At 55.7% G+C, this 17111-nt stretch overlaps 1 protein-coding gene and 1 long non-coding RNA gene across 6 annotated transcripts in view; both read right to left on the bottom strand.

Annotated features, from left to right (window-relative positions):
- Positions 1-4085: 4085 nt before the first annotated feature.
- On the bottom strand, positions 4086-10026 carry LOC123618216 (uncharacterized). The gene is made up of 2 exons (XR_012501680.1): positions 5281-10026; positions 4086-5136 (listed from the first exon to the last, which is right to left on the bottom strand). It is a non-coding gene; the product is annotated as an uncharacterized LOC123618216 (long non-coding RNA).
- A 1608-nt stretch (positions 10027-11634) lies between these two features.
- Positions 11635-17111, bottom strand: part of HTRA3 (HtrA serine peptidase 3) — a 31184-nt gene continuing 25707 nt past the window's right edge. For 2 of the 5 annotated variants that reach the window (XM_074351099.1, XM_074351092.1), the window contains 3 exons: positions 15627-15675; positions 13928-14023; positions 11635-12801 (listed from right to left, as the gene is read on the bottom strand). In XM_074351099.1, the coding sequence (XP_074207200.1) occupies positions 12636-12801; positions 13928-14023; positions 15627-15675 (311 nt within the window). In that variant the 3' untranslated portion in view covers positions 11635-12635. Of the gene's footprint in view, positions 12802-13927; positions 14041-15626; positions 15676-17111 lie in introns of all 5 variants that reach the window. The other 3 variants (XR_012501679.1, XR_012501677.1, XM_074351106.1) reach the window with 2 other exon arrangements.

Here is a 17111-nt window from a genome sequence, read left to right as displayed (position 1 = left end):
TAGGATGGATTTCTGGGTCGGAGGGATGTGAATTTAACCCTCTAGTAGACAGATGGACCAAACTGTCCTGCAAGAAGTTCACTGGCCCGTGGTGCACGGTCTGAGCACAGCCCGTCTCCCCACCGGGCCCGCAGCTCTGCCAGTGACGGTAGGATGGCATTCCATTCTGGTTGTCACCCTCCATCCCCCTTTCCCAGAGACACTGGCCCCTTACCTCATGCCTGCAGACACTTGTGCATCCTCTGTGTGATGTGCCCAGCCGTGTCCCCCGGCAGGCAGACAGGGGACTTTAGGCCACTCTGAGGGCAGACCCCTGCCTGGGCACTGAGCACGTCCCCCCTCTGGGAAGCATCAGTGACACTCCCTGGGGCTCTGATGATGGGAGGCAGGGCTCCAAGGCCAGGCTTCCACAGGAGCTGGAGCAGGGAGCCGGCACCCACAGCCAGTGTGGCCGACGGCCAGGGGCAAGTCAGCCTAGGCCTGTCACTGGACAACCAACTTCCCTGAGGGCCAGGGCCCTGTAGGCAAGAGGGCGGAAGGTAACCTGGGGCCTTGACTCCACGTGAACTATTTAAGAACAACACTTAGGAAAAACTGAGGCAGAAAAATTATCCCAGTTTGAGAAAGACTTCATTTTCTAGACTCTAAAAGTCCAAGCCCAGATGCCTCATTTCACAGATGGGGAAACTGAGGCTTAGGGAGGGGCATAGGTTTGTCCTGCTGGCTTCCCAGGGTGGCCGGGAAGAAGGACAGTTGGATCTGGTATCAACGCAGGAGGTGGATGCCAGGGGGTGGGGAGGGGTGGTGCTGGGACATGTTTAACAACTGGTACTGTTGGGGGGGGGGCTCTGATTTGTGGTATCTGCCACTTTCCATGTGTTAATTCTTCCCCTGTGGCCAATTTCGAGCCACCAGTAAGGCTGTGATGTGCCTTCCCTACCTTGTTCCCAAAGAAACCTTCAGTAAAGTTAATATTTCTCTCTTACGGTTTGTGAGAGGATTCTTCTTGAGAAATACTGATGACGATGATCGTGATAGTGATGATGGTGATGATGATGGTGATGGTGATGATGAGAGTGGTGATGATGGTGATAACAGCGGTGGTGATGATGATATGATGGTGGTGTGATGAGGGTGAGGGTGATGATGGTGATGATAACAGTGGTGGTGATGATGGTGATGAAGATGATGATCATGTTAGTGATGATGGTGGTGATGATGATGAGGGTGGTGGTGATGACAGTGATGATGGTGGTGATGATGGTGATGATAATGGTGGTGATGAAGGTGATGATGGTGACGATAACAGTGGTGGTGATGGTGATGATGGTGGTGATGATGTGGTGATGGTGGTGGTGATGATGATGGTGGTGTGATGAGGGTGATGGTCATGAGGGTGGTGATGTGGTGATGATGGTGATGATAGCAGCGGTGGTGATGGTGGTGATGAAGGTGATGATCATGGTAGTGATTATGATGAGGCAGTGTAGTGGGGATTTTGATGAGGAGGAGGGTGATGGTGATGATGAGATGATGGTTTTGGTGATGATGGCTACTAATATTCTGGGACACTTACTAAGTCCCAAGCAGAGTTTTAGTTTTACTTTACCTGCGCTATCCCATTTATTCCTGATGAAACCTAAGTGTACACCATTATTGTCCCCAGCATGAGTCCCTTGTCCCCGTTATCCAGGTGAAAGGACACTTCACGTGGGTACAAGTGTTCAAGGGCAACAAGGATGGGGGAGCCTGGATACTCTAAGCTTCACAACCACCCTGTGAGGAGGATTGTTGTTCTGCTTTCCAGGTGCAGAAACTGAGGCCCAGAGAGGGAGAGGGGCTTGACTGAGGTCACAGAGCTGGGGATACAGCAACAAAGTGAGAAGTCAGGTGGGCTTGACTCAAAGCTTTCCCTGAGCACCTAGGCCAAGTGCTAAGAAGGCACAGAAGAATCAGACAGACCTAGCCCTGCCCTTGAGAAGCTCACAGTCTCATGGGCGAGATAGGCAGGTAAACTGGCAGCAGGTGAGGGTTAAGAAGGCCACCCCAGATGAGGAGTCAGGAAGGCTTCCTGGAAGAGGCAGCCTTTGGTCCTGGGGAGAAGGGGAGGTCTGCTCAGATGGGGGCTCAGGGAGGCCGGCGGGCAGGGTCTTTTGTGTGCTCTCCTCCCATCCTCAGCTGGGGCTCCATCCTGACCCCCTAAACCTGCCTCTGGCCATGCAGAGTGCCGGCCTCTCCAGCCACTTCACCCAGACCTATTTTTAGACCCAGTTCAGTGCTAAACACAAACACATTGTCAAGAGAATGGCCAACTTGGATCCCGTCCACGAGAAGCCTTCTCTGCGACACCAAAATAGAAAATGTCTCTGTTTGCGGGTGACATGGGCTGCTGGCCGAGGCTTCGACTTGAGTGGACGGGGGCCAGGTCACCGCCCAGCCCTCGGATGACCCGGACACATCGATGCTTCCTACCCAAATACAGTATAAAAATGCGTGCAGAAGTGTGTTGCTGTTAGTCTTGTAAAAAGGCAACTTCCGCCTGGGGCAGCCCCCGGTGCCAGGCGTGTGGGAGCAGGCAGGCTCAGGAGAGCGAGTGGTCCTGCCTGCTGAAGGGAGAGTGCTTGAGACAGTGCATCATTGTCACTGCTTTTCAGAGTTAGACAGCCCCCGGCTGCGGGAGCCAGGAGCTCCGGACCGTCGCGGTAACACAAAGCGCACAACCCCGTCACCTACTGCAGGCTCACTGTGGGCCAGCGCGAGGCGGATGCTTGAGCAGCACCCTCTCTCCATCCACATCACCACCCCACGAGATGGATACTTTGCCATCTCATTTCGTAGATGAGAAAATGGAGGCTCAGACAGGGTACGTTATTTGCCTTAGCAGTCAGTAAGTGGGAGGTTTGGTATTTGAAAGTCGGTCTGTTGAACCCCAAAAGCCATGGGCTTAATTTTTCCAAGATACGGTTTCTCTGTCTTTCAGCATTTCCTCCTTCTTTCATCCTCAAAGGACAGCACAAATGTCACCTCCTGCAGGAAGCACACCCTGCCTGTCAGGCCAGCTTGCATGCTTTTTGTCTCAGAGCAGTGGTCACACTGAGATTCCTTCCCTGCCAGACTGAGAGCCCCTTGAGGCCAGAGCCTGTGTAGAGTTGCCTCTGTTCTCACTCAGGACAGCTCTGGGGACACAATGAATGAATGAAATTTTTCACTCTGTAAGGGAGGAAGGGCCAGCGGGCAGGACAGTGTGGTGCCCAGGGCCTGGATTCCGGGGTCAGAGTGACTTGGCTCTCATCCCCCTGCTGCCAGGTTTCAGACAGCAGAGCTCCGCCCAGGGCTCCCGGGGGCATCCAACCAGGCAGACAGCATCTCGCACCCTTAGTGCCCGTCTGGCGCACGTCCCGGGCTCCACACACAACTGATCTCATTGGTATTGAGACCCAGACCACAGTTCCACTGGAACGAGGGCAAAACGGACTTGCCTCTTGGTCTGATCCTCGGAAAGGTGGTACCCAATGTGCCCGGGGTGACTTCCTTTTCACTTTTTAAAACTGGGGTGAAATATATATATAACAAATTTTGCCATGTTAACAATTAAAAATAGTTTTACTGTGATAAAATCCACATAGCATAACATTTACCATCTTGACTGTATTTTGAAGCGTCCAGCTCTGGGGCGTTAAGTACGTGCACATCGTTGTGCAGCCGTCGCCCCCACCTGTGAAAACCGCAGCTCTGTCCCCGGGAAGCAGCACCTCCCCCCCGCCCCGGCCCCGCACCCACCGCTCCGCTCCCGTCCCGGGGAACCTGACTGCTCCAGGGGCCTCACACGAGGGGCAGCGGACAGGGTTTTCCCTCTGCACCCGGCTCACCTCACTGAGCGCACCGTGCTCAGGGCTCGTCCATGTCGTCGCAGGCGTCAGAATCTTCTTCCTTTTTTTTCGTATAGCAAATCTTCATTTTATTTATTTTTTTAAGCAAAAGTTTAGAGTTTAAAGAACTCTTGATGAATGTGTTTTTATTTTTTTTTAACACCTTTATTGTGTTATGATTCCTGTACGGTAAACTACACACATTTCAGATGTAAAATTTGATGAATTTTGATCAAGGTTCCATTTTATTTTATGTTATTCTATTTTAAAGGGACTGAGATGACCCCTTTTTATTATTTTTTTATTTTTTGAGGGGAGGTAATTAGGGTTTTTTATTTATTTACTTTAATAGAGATACCGGGATCGAACCCGGGACCCTGCACTTGCTCAGCACACGCTCTGTCCTGAGCTTCACCCCCCCTTCTCTTCCTTCTTAGTGTTGAGTCATATCCTGTTGTGTGGAAGGACTGCATTTTGTCTATCTAACCTTCTGTCCATGCACACTGGGGCTGCCTGGGGTGTGATTTTGTCAGGAAATCTATCACCAACTATGGGGACAGTCCATGGAAAAGTTGTGACAAGTGATCCAGTCAGTCAGCCAACTCAGTGACCGCTGCCCGGTGAGCGCACGGGCCCTGGGTTCTGTGTGGGCTGCGCACGCAGGCAACCGTGTGCATGTCCTGGGTGTGGATTTGCGTGCACATAGACCCACGTACGTGTGTGCGGGGGCGCGGGTGTCCACGTGGTGGTCACACGGAGCTGGACAGCAGGGTGGGTGAGCTAGGCAGCTGCTAGCTGGAGGCAGCAGGCCATAGGAGGTGTGGGAACACTGCTGGAAATGAAACAACTTCATGGAAATTGCATCTGTTCAAGCTCTTGGTGGAAAGGCACGCGGGTGAGTTTGGAGGGGGTGTTCAGGGAGGAGAGTGACAGCCCCTCGAGCGGGATCACAAACCCCTGTAAAGGGCCAGACAGCAAATACTTCAGACTTTACACAAGGTTTGCAGCCCCTGTTGGTCTTCTGTGGCCCATTCCTCCCCCCACCCCTTTAACATGCCGACGACAAAAAGGTCTTAAAAGCCTCCAGAGAGAAAAGACCACTTCCCCACAAGGAGTGACGGTTGTACATGCGTCCGTGGCCACAGCAGCAGACCCACCGCAAAGCCAACGGTCTGGTGCGGCTGGTGGGGCTGGTGGGGCTGGTGCTGGAGACTGGAACGGTTGTCTGCGGCGTGTTTGGGGATTTCGGTATTTGAAAGATGAACATCTGAAACAAATGTATCAGAAAGCTACCATTTGACAGTGTCGGGGGATAGGTTCACAGTTCAATTATATTTTCTATTCTTTGCTGTAGGCTTGACATATTTCATAATCAAAGATTTTTCATTTAAAAAATATAAACAAAGCAAACCTCGTGTCTGTCTGCCCTGGGGATGTGTCCGTAGGTTGCAGGTGCTGTGTGTGCATTCACACCCTCTCCTCATGACCACCTGCGGCACAGGGACAGTGTCTCACTGCAGGTGCCTGTCACTCTGTCCTCACCGGGAAACAGACTGTGCATATATGGGAGCTTGGTTTATAACAAAGGGGGAAAGAATTGCCTGTTTTGGGACAATGATATGCACGTACGTCCAGATGGGAAGAATGGAACGTGACCTCTCCTTTGCACCACACACAAAAGTCAGTTCCAGTTGGATCCCCCATTGAAATGTAAAATGTAAAATAATGAAGCTTCAGGAAGCTAACAGGAAGGTAAGGGACTCTGAGGTAGGAAGATAATTTCTAAATCAGACATAAGAAACACTAGCTTTGCAGGCAAAGACTGGTAAACAGAGCTATTAAAACAGACGCATCCGGCGGGTGGACATAGCTCAGGGTAGAGCGCGCGCTTAGCACGCAGAGGGTCCTGTGTTCAGTCCCCAGTACCTCTATTAATAACATAGAATAGTAATAACATTTTAAAAAAGAGGGAAAAGATGTTTCAACACAAAAAACTTTCAAGAGCTCATTTCTACAGTGCATAAAAGAACTACCAAGCAGTAAGAAAAAGGCAAGGTGGGAGAGGTCCTGCCCCAGAAAGGGCACCTGAGTGAGCAGCGAGCATTTGCAGAGCCGCTACCTGTGCCCGGAGCCACGGATCTGCAAGCTCACAGGAGCCTCAAGTTCAAGGCTGACCCCAACAAGCGTTGGTGAGGGTGTGGAACAATGGGAACTCTCACCACACTGTGGGGAGTACGAGCTAGTAAAACCACTTTGAAAAGCTTACATTTCTACCAAAATGGGATCTACATACACCCAATGACCTAGCAGTTTCACTTGCAGAAATGTGCCCAGCACAATCCCCTGCCCAGTAGCCAGAGACGCAGACACAGATGCTCCCGTCCACGCGGGGAGCCGCGGCTCGGGCTGGATGCAGCCTGAATGTCCAGCAGGAGACCGGCGTTCATGGACTGGCCGCTCTGCGGTGGGGGGCAGTGACCACCGCAGCTGCGCAGCAGTGTGGATGAGCCTCACAAGCAAGAATGGGGGTGTGGGTCTTGGGGGGAGGGTACAGCTCAGTGGTAAACCACGTGCTTAGCATGCACAGGGTTCAGTCCCCAGCACCTCCATTAATACATAAATAAGTAAGTAAACCTAATTACTCCCCTCCAAATTTCTTTAAAAGAGTGGGGAGAACCTCCTTCGAAATGAGGGGCAGAAGTGGGATGGAGGCCAAGGTGGGTGGGGGTCCATTTCCCCTGGTGGCTCGCTTGGCCTGGGGTGTCCTTGGAGCTTGGAGAGGGTCCCGGGGTGAGGCTTGGTGATTCCAAGTGGGTAAAGGGACAGCATGTGGCCAGCTCCGTCGGCATGGACACCTGCAGGGGGGCTTTGTCCTTGGGCGTGGAGAAACTTGTGGCAGCGAGGAAAGTGGGGTCTCCTCTGCCCGACCCCATCGTCTTGTCCCCTCCTCTCCACATTTCACACCTCTGGGCATCTTGGCATTCCCTGATATGGAATTTGGCGGTCTGGCTTGCGGATGTGGCAGGCGTGGGCATTCTAGGACTCAGAGGAACTCGGGTTCACAAGCCCCACCTAGCTGGAGTGTGTTCCCTGGCACCTGCCATGCTGCGGGCCCTGGGCTGGCTCTGAGGAAAGGCTGTGATTCAGAGAAGGGCATGAGCCCCTGGAGCCGTCATTCGGAGGGGGATGCGGTCGGCAGACAGCGGAGCAGTGCGGTGGGCCGGATGCTGGAGACAGGGGCCTCCCTGGGGACCTGGCGTGGCCGGGCGCGGGCATCCTGGAGGCAGTGGACGGATGGGATTCCTGTCGCTGCTGCAACAACTCGCCACAAAGGTAATGGCTTAAAACAGTGCTACTGAGGTTCAGAGTCACTGGCTGAAGTCCTGGTGTGGGCGGGGCTGACTGCTCCCGGGGGCGGCTCCGGGAGAGATCCCACTTCCTCACCTTTTCCTGAAGCGCCCTCGGTCTTTAGTCCCTTCCTCATGTCCCCCAACCTCTTGCTCCCATGGTCACGTCTTCTAGTCTGACTCCCCTGACTCTCTGCACTAAGGACCCTGTGATGGCACGGGGCTCCCCAGACCATCCAGGGTGACCTCCCGTCTCAGACCTTGCACATGATCACAGCCGCAAGGCCCCCCTGGCCACGTAGGTTCTGGGGTCATGACGTGGACAGCTTTGGGGACTTCTTCAGCGCATCACAGAGGAGGGGATGGTCGGCGGGAAAGAAGCAGGCCTGGGGCAGCCTGGGGTGGGGGTGGGGCGTCCAGGGACGGGGAGCAGCCTGCACAGAGACGGGGGGGGGGGGCTGGGGAAGCGCGTGGAGTGCAGGGAGTTTAGAGCAGAGCTGGATCCTGCAGGGTGGAGGGTGTGGACCGAGGGCAGGGCAGCGGGGGGACTGCAAGCGGGGGAGGTGAGTGTCCGGCACCTGCGGGGTGGAGGGAGGGGTGGCTGGAGGCGGGACACCCGTACAGACACAGACTGAGCAGTGCTGGCAGGCTGGTCCCAGCCCAGTCCCCCCAGGCGCCGCTCAGGGCCCGGGTAACAGTGCCAGAGCCCCCACTGTTTCCCTCGCATCTGACCCATTCCAGAATTCCCATCTTTGGTCACCGTGTTCTGGATCCACTAATCCTGGGGGGGCAGGGAGGAACTCTGGGAGGAAGTTGCCGAGACTCGCAGGTTTTCTGCTCCCAGGAACGGCCCCCCGGTGCTCCAGGTTCAGCCCTACGCACTCAGACAGCGGATGTTTGTCCTGCTGCAGCTGCGGCCACAGCTGTTTGCTCCAGCCCGGCCTGAGGGGCAGTCAGGAGCCCAGCCCAGCCCCCTGTGGGCCAGCCCTAGCCCACGTGTGACCCCATGTCCTTCTCTCTGGGCCTCAGTTTTGGCCTCTGTGCAATGGGTCGCTTGGACACAGGAAGGCGTGAAGCCCCTTCCAGGCCTGTCCTTCCAGGACTCCCGGTGTTTATGGAGGGACCCGAGGCTGGAAGGGGGGGTCCCTCCCCCATGGGGCTCTGGCTTGTCAGCACCCTGCTTACAGCTTCCAGGACATGGAGTGGGGGGTGGGCCAAGAGCCCAGCCTCCGGGGGTTGCGTCAGGAGCCTGGGGGTTACACAACGGCTCAGGCGGCAGCTGGCAGGCTCTGAAAAAGTTGTTTTTCACCATGAGCGGCTGGAGCAGCGGCGGGAAGGCCAGCTCTTCCCCACTGGGTGTAGTCAGGACAGAGCGGCTGGTGGGGGACAGAGGCCTTGACCACCACAGAGCCCACTGCCACCATGGCGGGGCCAGCCGGGCGGGCAAGCAGACAGCCCCCAGCACGGGGCGAGGGGCCCGGCTCCCAGTGAGGTGGCGACCAGGGGCTCCCCTGGATGCAGGCACGTAGAGCCAGGGGCCCCGACAGAGGTCAGCCAGAGAGGGGCCAAGCCGAGACCACAGCCCAGGCCTGGTGGACTCCCGAGCTCAGGGACCCCCCACATCCCACCTCCCATTTCACCATGGACAACCCGAGGTCATGGAGGGTGGTACAGCCCTGCCACCCAGGGGGCTGGTGGCAGGGAGGGATTGGATGTGAAGTGACATTATGGGGCACTCTTGGGGCCAGACTATGAGTCAGGAACCTCCCAGGTGACATTTAATTCAGCACTTATTGCAACAAAGCTGCGTTGGGGACAGATGGGTTTCAGCCCCGCCCCTCTGGGCAGGGGCCCCTCCCCTGCTGGGCCCTGTGTCTGCCCCCTTCCTCTCTCCCCTCCAAACCCAAGGGGCTCCGGGTGGTGGTGGAGAAGAGGGGACGATGATGGGTTGGCCGTGTTGATGCCCACAGAGGCCATGCTCAGGGAGTCTGGTCCACCCCAGCTCCAGACCTCAGGGTGAAGGCAGTTCCATGAAATACCGAGGGGGCTGGTGACCTATCTGGGGCACTGCAAGTACACAAAGACTGGCATCTATGGGGCGGGTGCCTGGCACTTCCACTGTCTGTCTCTCAAAATCTTAGGCAGGAGGGGCTGTTGGTGTCCCCTCATGCTCCCCTCCACCTCTGAGGTCACCTGCCACTTCCAGGGACAATTCTGGGCTCACTGTCAGTGCTATCCCCAGTGTCCTGTCTCTGTGACCCTCGGCCAGCGGGTTCCCTCCAGCAAGGTGGGCACTAGCTCCGCCCCCTCAAATGTGAGAGGGCGGGGTCTGTGGACCAGCACCGCCAGCTTCCCTGCCTCCGGGAAGTGTCTGGGCCCATCTGCACAGTTCCTCAGGGGATCTCAGCCCCGTTCCCCTCAGCTGCCCGAGCCCACCAGCTCAATACCACAGGCCCCCACTCTGTGCTGAGGACTGGATTGTGTCCCCCAGATTCCTGTGCTGAAGCCCTAGCCCCTGTGATGTATATGATGGTGGTGGTACGTGGAGGTGGGGCTTTTGGGGGTGAGCAGGGTCAGATGACAATGGGGACTTCATGGTGGGGTGGCTGCCCCTATGAGAAGGGACTGACTCCCCCCCTCCATGTGCTCACACTGCAATCCGGAAGTCAGGAAGCAGCTCTCACCAGGAACCGCAGGACTCCCTTATCTTGGATGCCCTTATCAGTTCCCGCTCAGATACTGGGCCCTGGTCAAGTTCACAGCTCTGCTTTCAGTGCCCTGTTTCCAGCTCACCTTCTGCCCACACCCCAGCAGCCTTGTCCTGGCCACTGCCCCAACACCCCCAGGCTCCTTACTCTTAGGGGGGACCACCTGGCTGCTGAGTAACAAAGGCCAAGCTCTGGGGGCCATTGAGAGTGTGGAAGGTGGGGACGGGGGCCCTGCCTGGTGGGAGTGAGAGCAGAGACCTCAGAGGGCGGACAGACTTTGGACATTGGGACTGTTCCAGATTGGGGGGCGGTGGGATGGTCCAGGGCCTGCTCTGTGGGGATGGTCCAGCCCACTCTGGATGGGAAGGGAGGGATGGGGGGACTGGCTGTGGGTAGCCCTGTGATGTGGGCTGAACCAGGTTCTGTGGCTGTGTTCTGGCATTTCCAGAAGATGCTGGCAGTGAAGAGGGCTGTAACAGGAGGGTGACACTGTGTGAGGCCAGCTCAGGGCGAATGGAAGGGGGCAGGCCGGCCAGTGGTGGCAGGGACCATGTTGTGGTGGGGGCTGGAATGTCACTCGCAGGGCGGCCTTCGTGCCCGGCCCCTCCTTCCCCAGTAGTGCCTGGGTGCGGCCGAGGGGTGGGGAGGGGTGCTCAGTCCACTTGATAATCTGAGCCCTGGAGTTGAGAAACTGGCCTGGTGAACCAGTTCACAGGGCCCTCATTAAAAAGCCGCCCGTGACAGTTTCTGATCCTTTCCTGAGAGTGGGAGCTTTTTTGTCTCACTCCCTCCTTCCCCCCCGCCAGCCAGCTGGCGCACAGTGCACACAGCAGTGCACACCCAGCGTCTTCACGGATCTCCTATGAGCCCCGCCGGGTCCTGAGCAGGGTTCTGGCCACTGCCACGGCCGTCTGAGGCTGTCTCCTAAAATAAGCCTCATGGCAGGTCATTTAAGTCTGGACCTGTCGAATCTCAGGCTCTCAGAACTTAGTCTGCAGTTCACTCCCTAACCCCCCACTCCTGAGGGAGAAGGTGCCTGAGGTCACACAGCTGGGGGCAGGCCCGGTTGCTTTGCGAGGGTTGGACCAGGGGACCGCGACCCTTCTGGGCTGGTGGTCCAGCACTCGGGGCCGGGACCCTCTCTCTCAGCCCCAGTGGGAGCCCCTCACCCTCACCTTGATTCCCTGACTTGCAACCGCAGGGCCACTTCTGATTTGGCTCTCGGTGTTCAGAGTTCACAGCCCTCGGCGCCGTGCTGGCAGCGCCCCCCGCCCCCCATCTGTGCCTGGGCAGCCTGCCCCATCCTTTTCTGCCTCATTCCCGATGCTGGGGGTGCTGCGGGGACGGTGATGCAGGGCAGATGCAAGGACAGCTTTATCACGCGGCCTGGCAGGCACACTCCGCAGGCTTAGCGGGGCTTGCTGCTGCGGGCCAGGTGTCTCTCCGAGTATTCCGCCCGGCTGCCGGGAGGTCGGTGGTCTCGGTGCCCTTCTGCATGGAGGGAGAGGCCACGGCATGGGGAGGGGAGGCGTCTTGTCTGGGACCAGGGGGCCAAGGTGAACGGGGAGCCGGGCGGCGGTGCGTGGTGATGCCCTGTGCTCGAGGTGGTTGGTCCGAGGTCTTCTTGTCTGTTGACGTGTTGGCTCTGGGGCAGGAGAAGCTGTTGGCGTTGGGTGGGCTGCCCCAAACGCCCCTGCTGGGGAGGGACTCTGTGCTTTGTAAACTTTAATTTCCGTACAGTAGAGAAACATACAGTACAAGCAACATGGGACCGGACTGGACAGCGAAGCTCACGGACCCGCCTAGAAACAGGCTCCCCGCAGAGAGGAAGCACCTTTCGCCGGCTCCTGGGGTGATGCTGCCAGTCCTTGCTCCACACAGACCAGCACGGGAGGCGAGGCCGGCTCAGTCCTCGCCACCCTCCCTCTGCGGGTCCCCGTCTCCTCGGCCTACCGCCCCCTGGTCTCCTCTCAGAGGATGAGCTGGCCTTCCGGGGGGGGCCAGACACACTCTGCTCCCTGCCAGCTCCTCTCCCGCCTGGGAAGGCGGACCTTGTCGCCCAGCCCCAGGGCTCAGCTGGGCAGCCAGGGAACATCCCGCGGGGTCGGCTCCGGGCCAGACCTGCCACACCTGACTCCTCAAGGGGGCAGACGTGGCCCACCCTCCAGGGACTCCAGGCTGACCAGGCAAACAGCCCTGGTCATTCAACGTGGTGGGCTCTGTGCTACTGGGCGTGGGGGGCCAGGGAGGAGAACCTAGGAGAGGAGGAGGCTGGGGGGCTGAGACCTGAAGAGGCGAGAGTCGGGTGGGAGGAGCAGAGAGCATTTCAGAGAGAGGTATGGATAGGCGCAAAGACAGGAAGGTGGGAGAGAGGATGGGACTTCGGGGAAGTACAAGAGTTTTCTAGACCCAGGGAACTGGGACGGGCCCTCAGGAGCATTTGTTGGGGGTGGGGACATCAGGCTGCCCCAGGGGCCCTGTGACGTGGAAGCCAACGCTCCCTGAAGGCTGAGATGCGGACCCCCAGCCAAGCCCAGCCTGTGGCTCTGACCCTGGAAGGCTGGGAGGAGGCCACTGGCTCTGCTGTGGACCAGCCGCAGTCCCTTGTCCTGATCCTGCGGGAGGCAGCAGCTCGGGACGGAACCAGTCTGCTGGCACCTGTGCTTGGCCGCAGGCTCTGGAGCTCGGCGATGGAGGGAGGTGGCCCACGTTCACAGGACCACCTCGGGTGCGATGCTGAAGAGAAGGTCATCGTTCCCCCGCCTCACCTCCAGCAGCAGGGGGGACTCAGTCAGGACAGCCTCCTGCAGCTCGCTCGAGTCCGCCAGAGGGCGCCCGTTGACCTTGACAATGATGTCGCCATCTTGGATGCCCCCTCTGCCAACAGGGAAGACACGGGGTCACCGCACATCCCTGCGAGACCCAGGCCCTGGGCACAGTGGGTTTTAACTGCAGCAGGTTAAGAAAAATCACCTCAGCAGGTAAGACCAGGGCCCTGACTGCAAGGTTCTTAGACCAGATGAAAACCGCGTCCTCCAACAGGCTTGGGCTTTGCGGGGCTACTTCTATGCATCAGAAGGGCTGGGGGCTGCAGGGCTGGATTGCCTTGGGCCAGCAATCCTGCCCCTTGGAGCCTCACTTTCCACATCTACCATCCTATGTGGAAACATGCTTTGTAAATTACAGCGAGGTCCAGGGAGTTGATTCTAATGTTACAACAGCTGCTAAGATCTTCACATGAGCAGCAGAGTGAGCTGGCCAGCCTCCCTTCTGCACCTGACTTGCTGCGACCTTCCCCTTCACCCAGGAGGAGGGCAGTGGTTAGGCGCATGGGTGACAGAGCCCAGATCCACACGTGTGTGCTGTGTGCCCTCGGAAGAGTGACTTCACTGAGCCTCAGTCTTCCCATCTATGAAGTGGGGTGAGAGCAGCAGCCCGCACCTCCTGGGCCACAGTGAGGATTAACTGAGACAATGTGTATGGAATGCCCAGCTCATGCGGCATCCTCGGTCCCCACCAAGCCCCCTTCTCTGGCTCTTGGGGTGCCCTGCATGTGGTTGTTCTTGATGACTGCTGTCTGCTGAATCAGTGGGGTACAGCAACCCGGAAAAAAGAGCTTGAGTTTGGGTGGTTATTTTCTGGCTTTGTGGATCTATATTGCAACAATTTTTGCTGCAGGCTGGCTGCGGGCTGAGCATGCGTGCGGGGCTCATGGTAGAAGGACACAGAGTCCGTGTCTTCTGACACATCCTCCTGAGCAGCACACAGAACAGGAAGGAAGGGTCCTGTTGGGTTGAAGGGGCCTCGGGGGCTAGTGCTCTGCTGGGTACTTCGTCTCTCCAGCCTGCCCTCAGCATAGAGGACCAGCCAGAATCCCCCTGGCCACTTCTACCTTGCGTCATGTTGCCAGGAAGTTCAAGGTCATGCGAGGTCAGTGAAGCAGGCCAGACCCAGGCTCTGTGCCTGCCCACCCGGCCTCCCCGCTTCCTCTGGCGGAGCCTACCTCTGAGAAGGCGAGTTTGGAACAACCTCCTGCACGTAAATCCCACTGCTGACCGCCGGGAAGTCTGGGTTGCCGGCCTTCAGTTCTTCCACCAAACTGAAAAGGCAGTTCCACTGTGAAAGCACATCTTCTGAGCCGCTGAAGTAACTCCCCCTCCATCCCCCCACCGCCCAGGCCAGGCAAGGAGTCTCTCCTGGGCTCCCATACTGCCCTGTCCTGCCACTGCCCATCCGGGGTTGTCACTGGTTCTTATCTGTGGCCCCCACTCAACACGGGCTCCTCAAGAGAAATCTCCCGTGGAGGGGATGGTCAGAAGTATGGAGAGGGGAGGCTGACGGATAGATGTGAGGCTGGGTCAGGGGATGGATGGAAAAGGAAGGAAAGGTAGAGGGAGGGACGATCAGGTGGATGGATAGATGGATGGATAAATGGACAGATGGAAGGAGGGTGAACAGACAATGGGTGAGTGATGGAGTGGAGAGACGGGGACTGGACAGATGGTGATGGATGGATGGAAGGAGAGAAAGAAAGAACCTCTTTAAAGGATAAACTGGTATATTGGTCTTCATTCCAAATTACTTTCAGACTTATTCCCTAGATGAACAGGAAGTATGGTCGTTTTAGGGACTGTGTGGGTGGGAGGGTCTGGTGAGCCTTAGTTCCTCCCCCAGAGCAGCAACCTCTTCCCTTTTCAAACCCCTGGACTTGACTTTGCATTTTCTTCCCTTCTGCTTCCTTTCCTCCCTCCCTCTTCTTCCTCTTCCCCAACCCCTTCTCTATGTCACACATTCAGTATTTGTAGGCACACACTCTGGTGTAGACCTGGTACTGAGAGGTGGGGAAGCAGAGGGATGAGCAAGACACAGTCCTTGCTCCCAAGGAGCCCATGGTCAAGGTTGGGGGCAGGCAATGCTGACGCTGTGGGACCACTGCAAAGCTGGGGAAGGGAGCCCAGCTATGCAAGTGAAGAGGAGGCGCCTTCTCCCACTTGAGTAACCTGGTGAGGCAGAGTAGTGTCCTCTGCAAAAACTCATGTCTGCCCAGGGCCTCGGACTGTGACTTTGTTTGGAAGTAGGATCTTTGCAGACACAGTTGGTTAAGGATCTGTAGAGGAGATCAGCCTGACTTAGGGTGGGCCCTAAACCCAATGACTGGTGTTTTTATAAGAGAACAAAGAGGGAGATTGGACACAGACACATAGAAAGCAGACGCCATGTGATGAGAAAGGCAGAGTTTGGAGTGATGCAACTACAACCCAAGAAACACCTGGAACCCCCAGAAGCTGGGAGACACAAGGAAGGGTTCTTCCCTGGAAGAATCCAGCAGAAGTGCAGCCCTGCTGACACCTTGATTTTGGACTTCTGGCTTCCAGAACTGTGAGAGAATGAATTTCTGTTTTAAGCCACCAAGTTTGTGGTAATTTGTTATGGCGGCCACAGGAAATTAATCTGGGAGGCTTCCTGGAGGAAGGGCACCTGAATAGAGTCCTGTGGGAGCCCAAGGAGTCTACCAGACAAAGTGGGCAAGATTTTCCAGGCAGAGGAACTAGCCTGAGCAGAGGCTCAGAAGGATGAGTGTGTCTGGTCTGCTAGAGCATCCGCCCGTGGCCAGACATGTCCGGGCCAGGGTCTGGGAGGTGGGTGGAGGAGAGGCATGAGATTGGATGGGCGGCAGGGAGCAGCGCCCTTCAGACACCAACCTTGGTGTGATGGTCCGCATCCGTATGCCGATGAAGCGCTTCTTCCAGTCTGAAACAGAGCATGTCGGGACTCAGAACCACCATGGAGCCCCTGTCCTCCCTGAGCATCCAGGCAAGGGCAGAATCCCCTTGGCCCCCCACACTGGGAGTAGAAGGCAGCAGGGGTCACTCTGCCTGGGCCAGCCCAGCCTCTGAGTGATGAGGCACATAGAGCCACCTCCCTCCACTTGGCTGCTCTTGAGGAGCCGAGGGACATCCTGGCTCTAATCTGGTGGCTTCACGCCCACCCTCACCCTCAGGCACCATCCAGTATCAGCTCTGACATCTGCTCTCTTACTGAGCCCCACAGCCAAACCCCAACGGACAGTGGGGCTCTCCTCTCCAGTCTCCATCCCACAGGCTCCCCAAACTTGCCTTACTCTGATTGGAGCTCATCACCTTCCCTTGCCTTCTTCATTAATAGTAATACTAATTGGTAATGCCCAGTGAGCACTAACCATGTGGCGGGCACTCTGGCTGGAGAATTATATACAAAACATGCTAAGGTGTGACCTCTATTCTCCCAGCTGCTCCAGCCTGTGACCTAGCAGGTGTCAGACTCAGAAATGACATTTATGTATTCTGAACCATAAACAAGTCTCAGTGTATTTTAAAAATTTCATATCATAAAACTATAGTCTCTGACCACAATGGAATTAAACTAGAAATCAAGAACAGAAAGATATCTACAAGATTCCCCAAAGCTTAGAAACTAGATGATGCATTTCTAAATAAGCCATCTTCAATGAAGAAATTAAAAGGGCAATTAGAAAGTATTTTAAACTGAATAAAACTGAAAATACAACATACCAAACTTTGTGGGATATAGTTACTAAAGAGGAACTTAGAGGGAAATCAATAGCACCAAAGTGCCAATATCAGAAAAGAAGAAAGTTCTCAAATCAATAACTTCTGCTTTCTCCTTAAAAACTAGAAAAAGAGGATCAAATGAAACCTCATCTAGGCAGAAGAAAAGAAACAATGAAGAATAGGAATCAATGACACAGGAAATAAAAACACAACGGAGAAAATAAATGAAACCCAGAAGCTGATTCTTTGAGATCAATAAAATTTTTAAGCCTTTAGCCAGACTGATTAGGGAAAAAGTGAGAAAAGATACCAGGAACATGAGGAATCAGAGGGGTGACATCACTACAGATCCCACAGCTATTAAGAGGATAATGAGAAACTATTATGAACAACTTGATGTCAATAAATTTGACAAATCTGATAAAGTGGACAAATTTCTTGAAATTTCCAGACCTTTAAAGCTCACTCAAGAAGAAACAGAAAACCTCAGCAGCCCTATATTTATTAAAGAAATTGAAGTTGTAGTTAAAAATCTTCCCACAAAGAACGTTCAGGCCCAGGTGGTCTCACCTGAGAATTACACCTAATGTTTAAGAAGTCATGCCAATTCTACACAAACTCCTCTAGAAAACTGCA

This window comes from Camelus bactrianus, chromosome 2 (assembly GCF_048773025.1).
Source record: "Camelus bactrianus isolate YW-2024 breed Bactrian camel chromosome 2, ASM4877302v1, whole genome shotgun sequence".
Lineage (NCBI taxonomy): Eukaryota > Metazoa > Chordata > Mammalia > Artiodactyla > Camelidae > Camelus > Camelus bactrianus.
The sequence above is the reverse complement of the archived record's forward strand: the minus strand, read 5'-3'. Positions and strand labels throughout refer to the sequence as shown.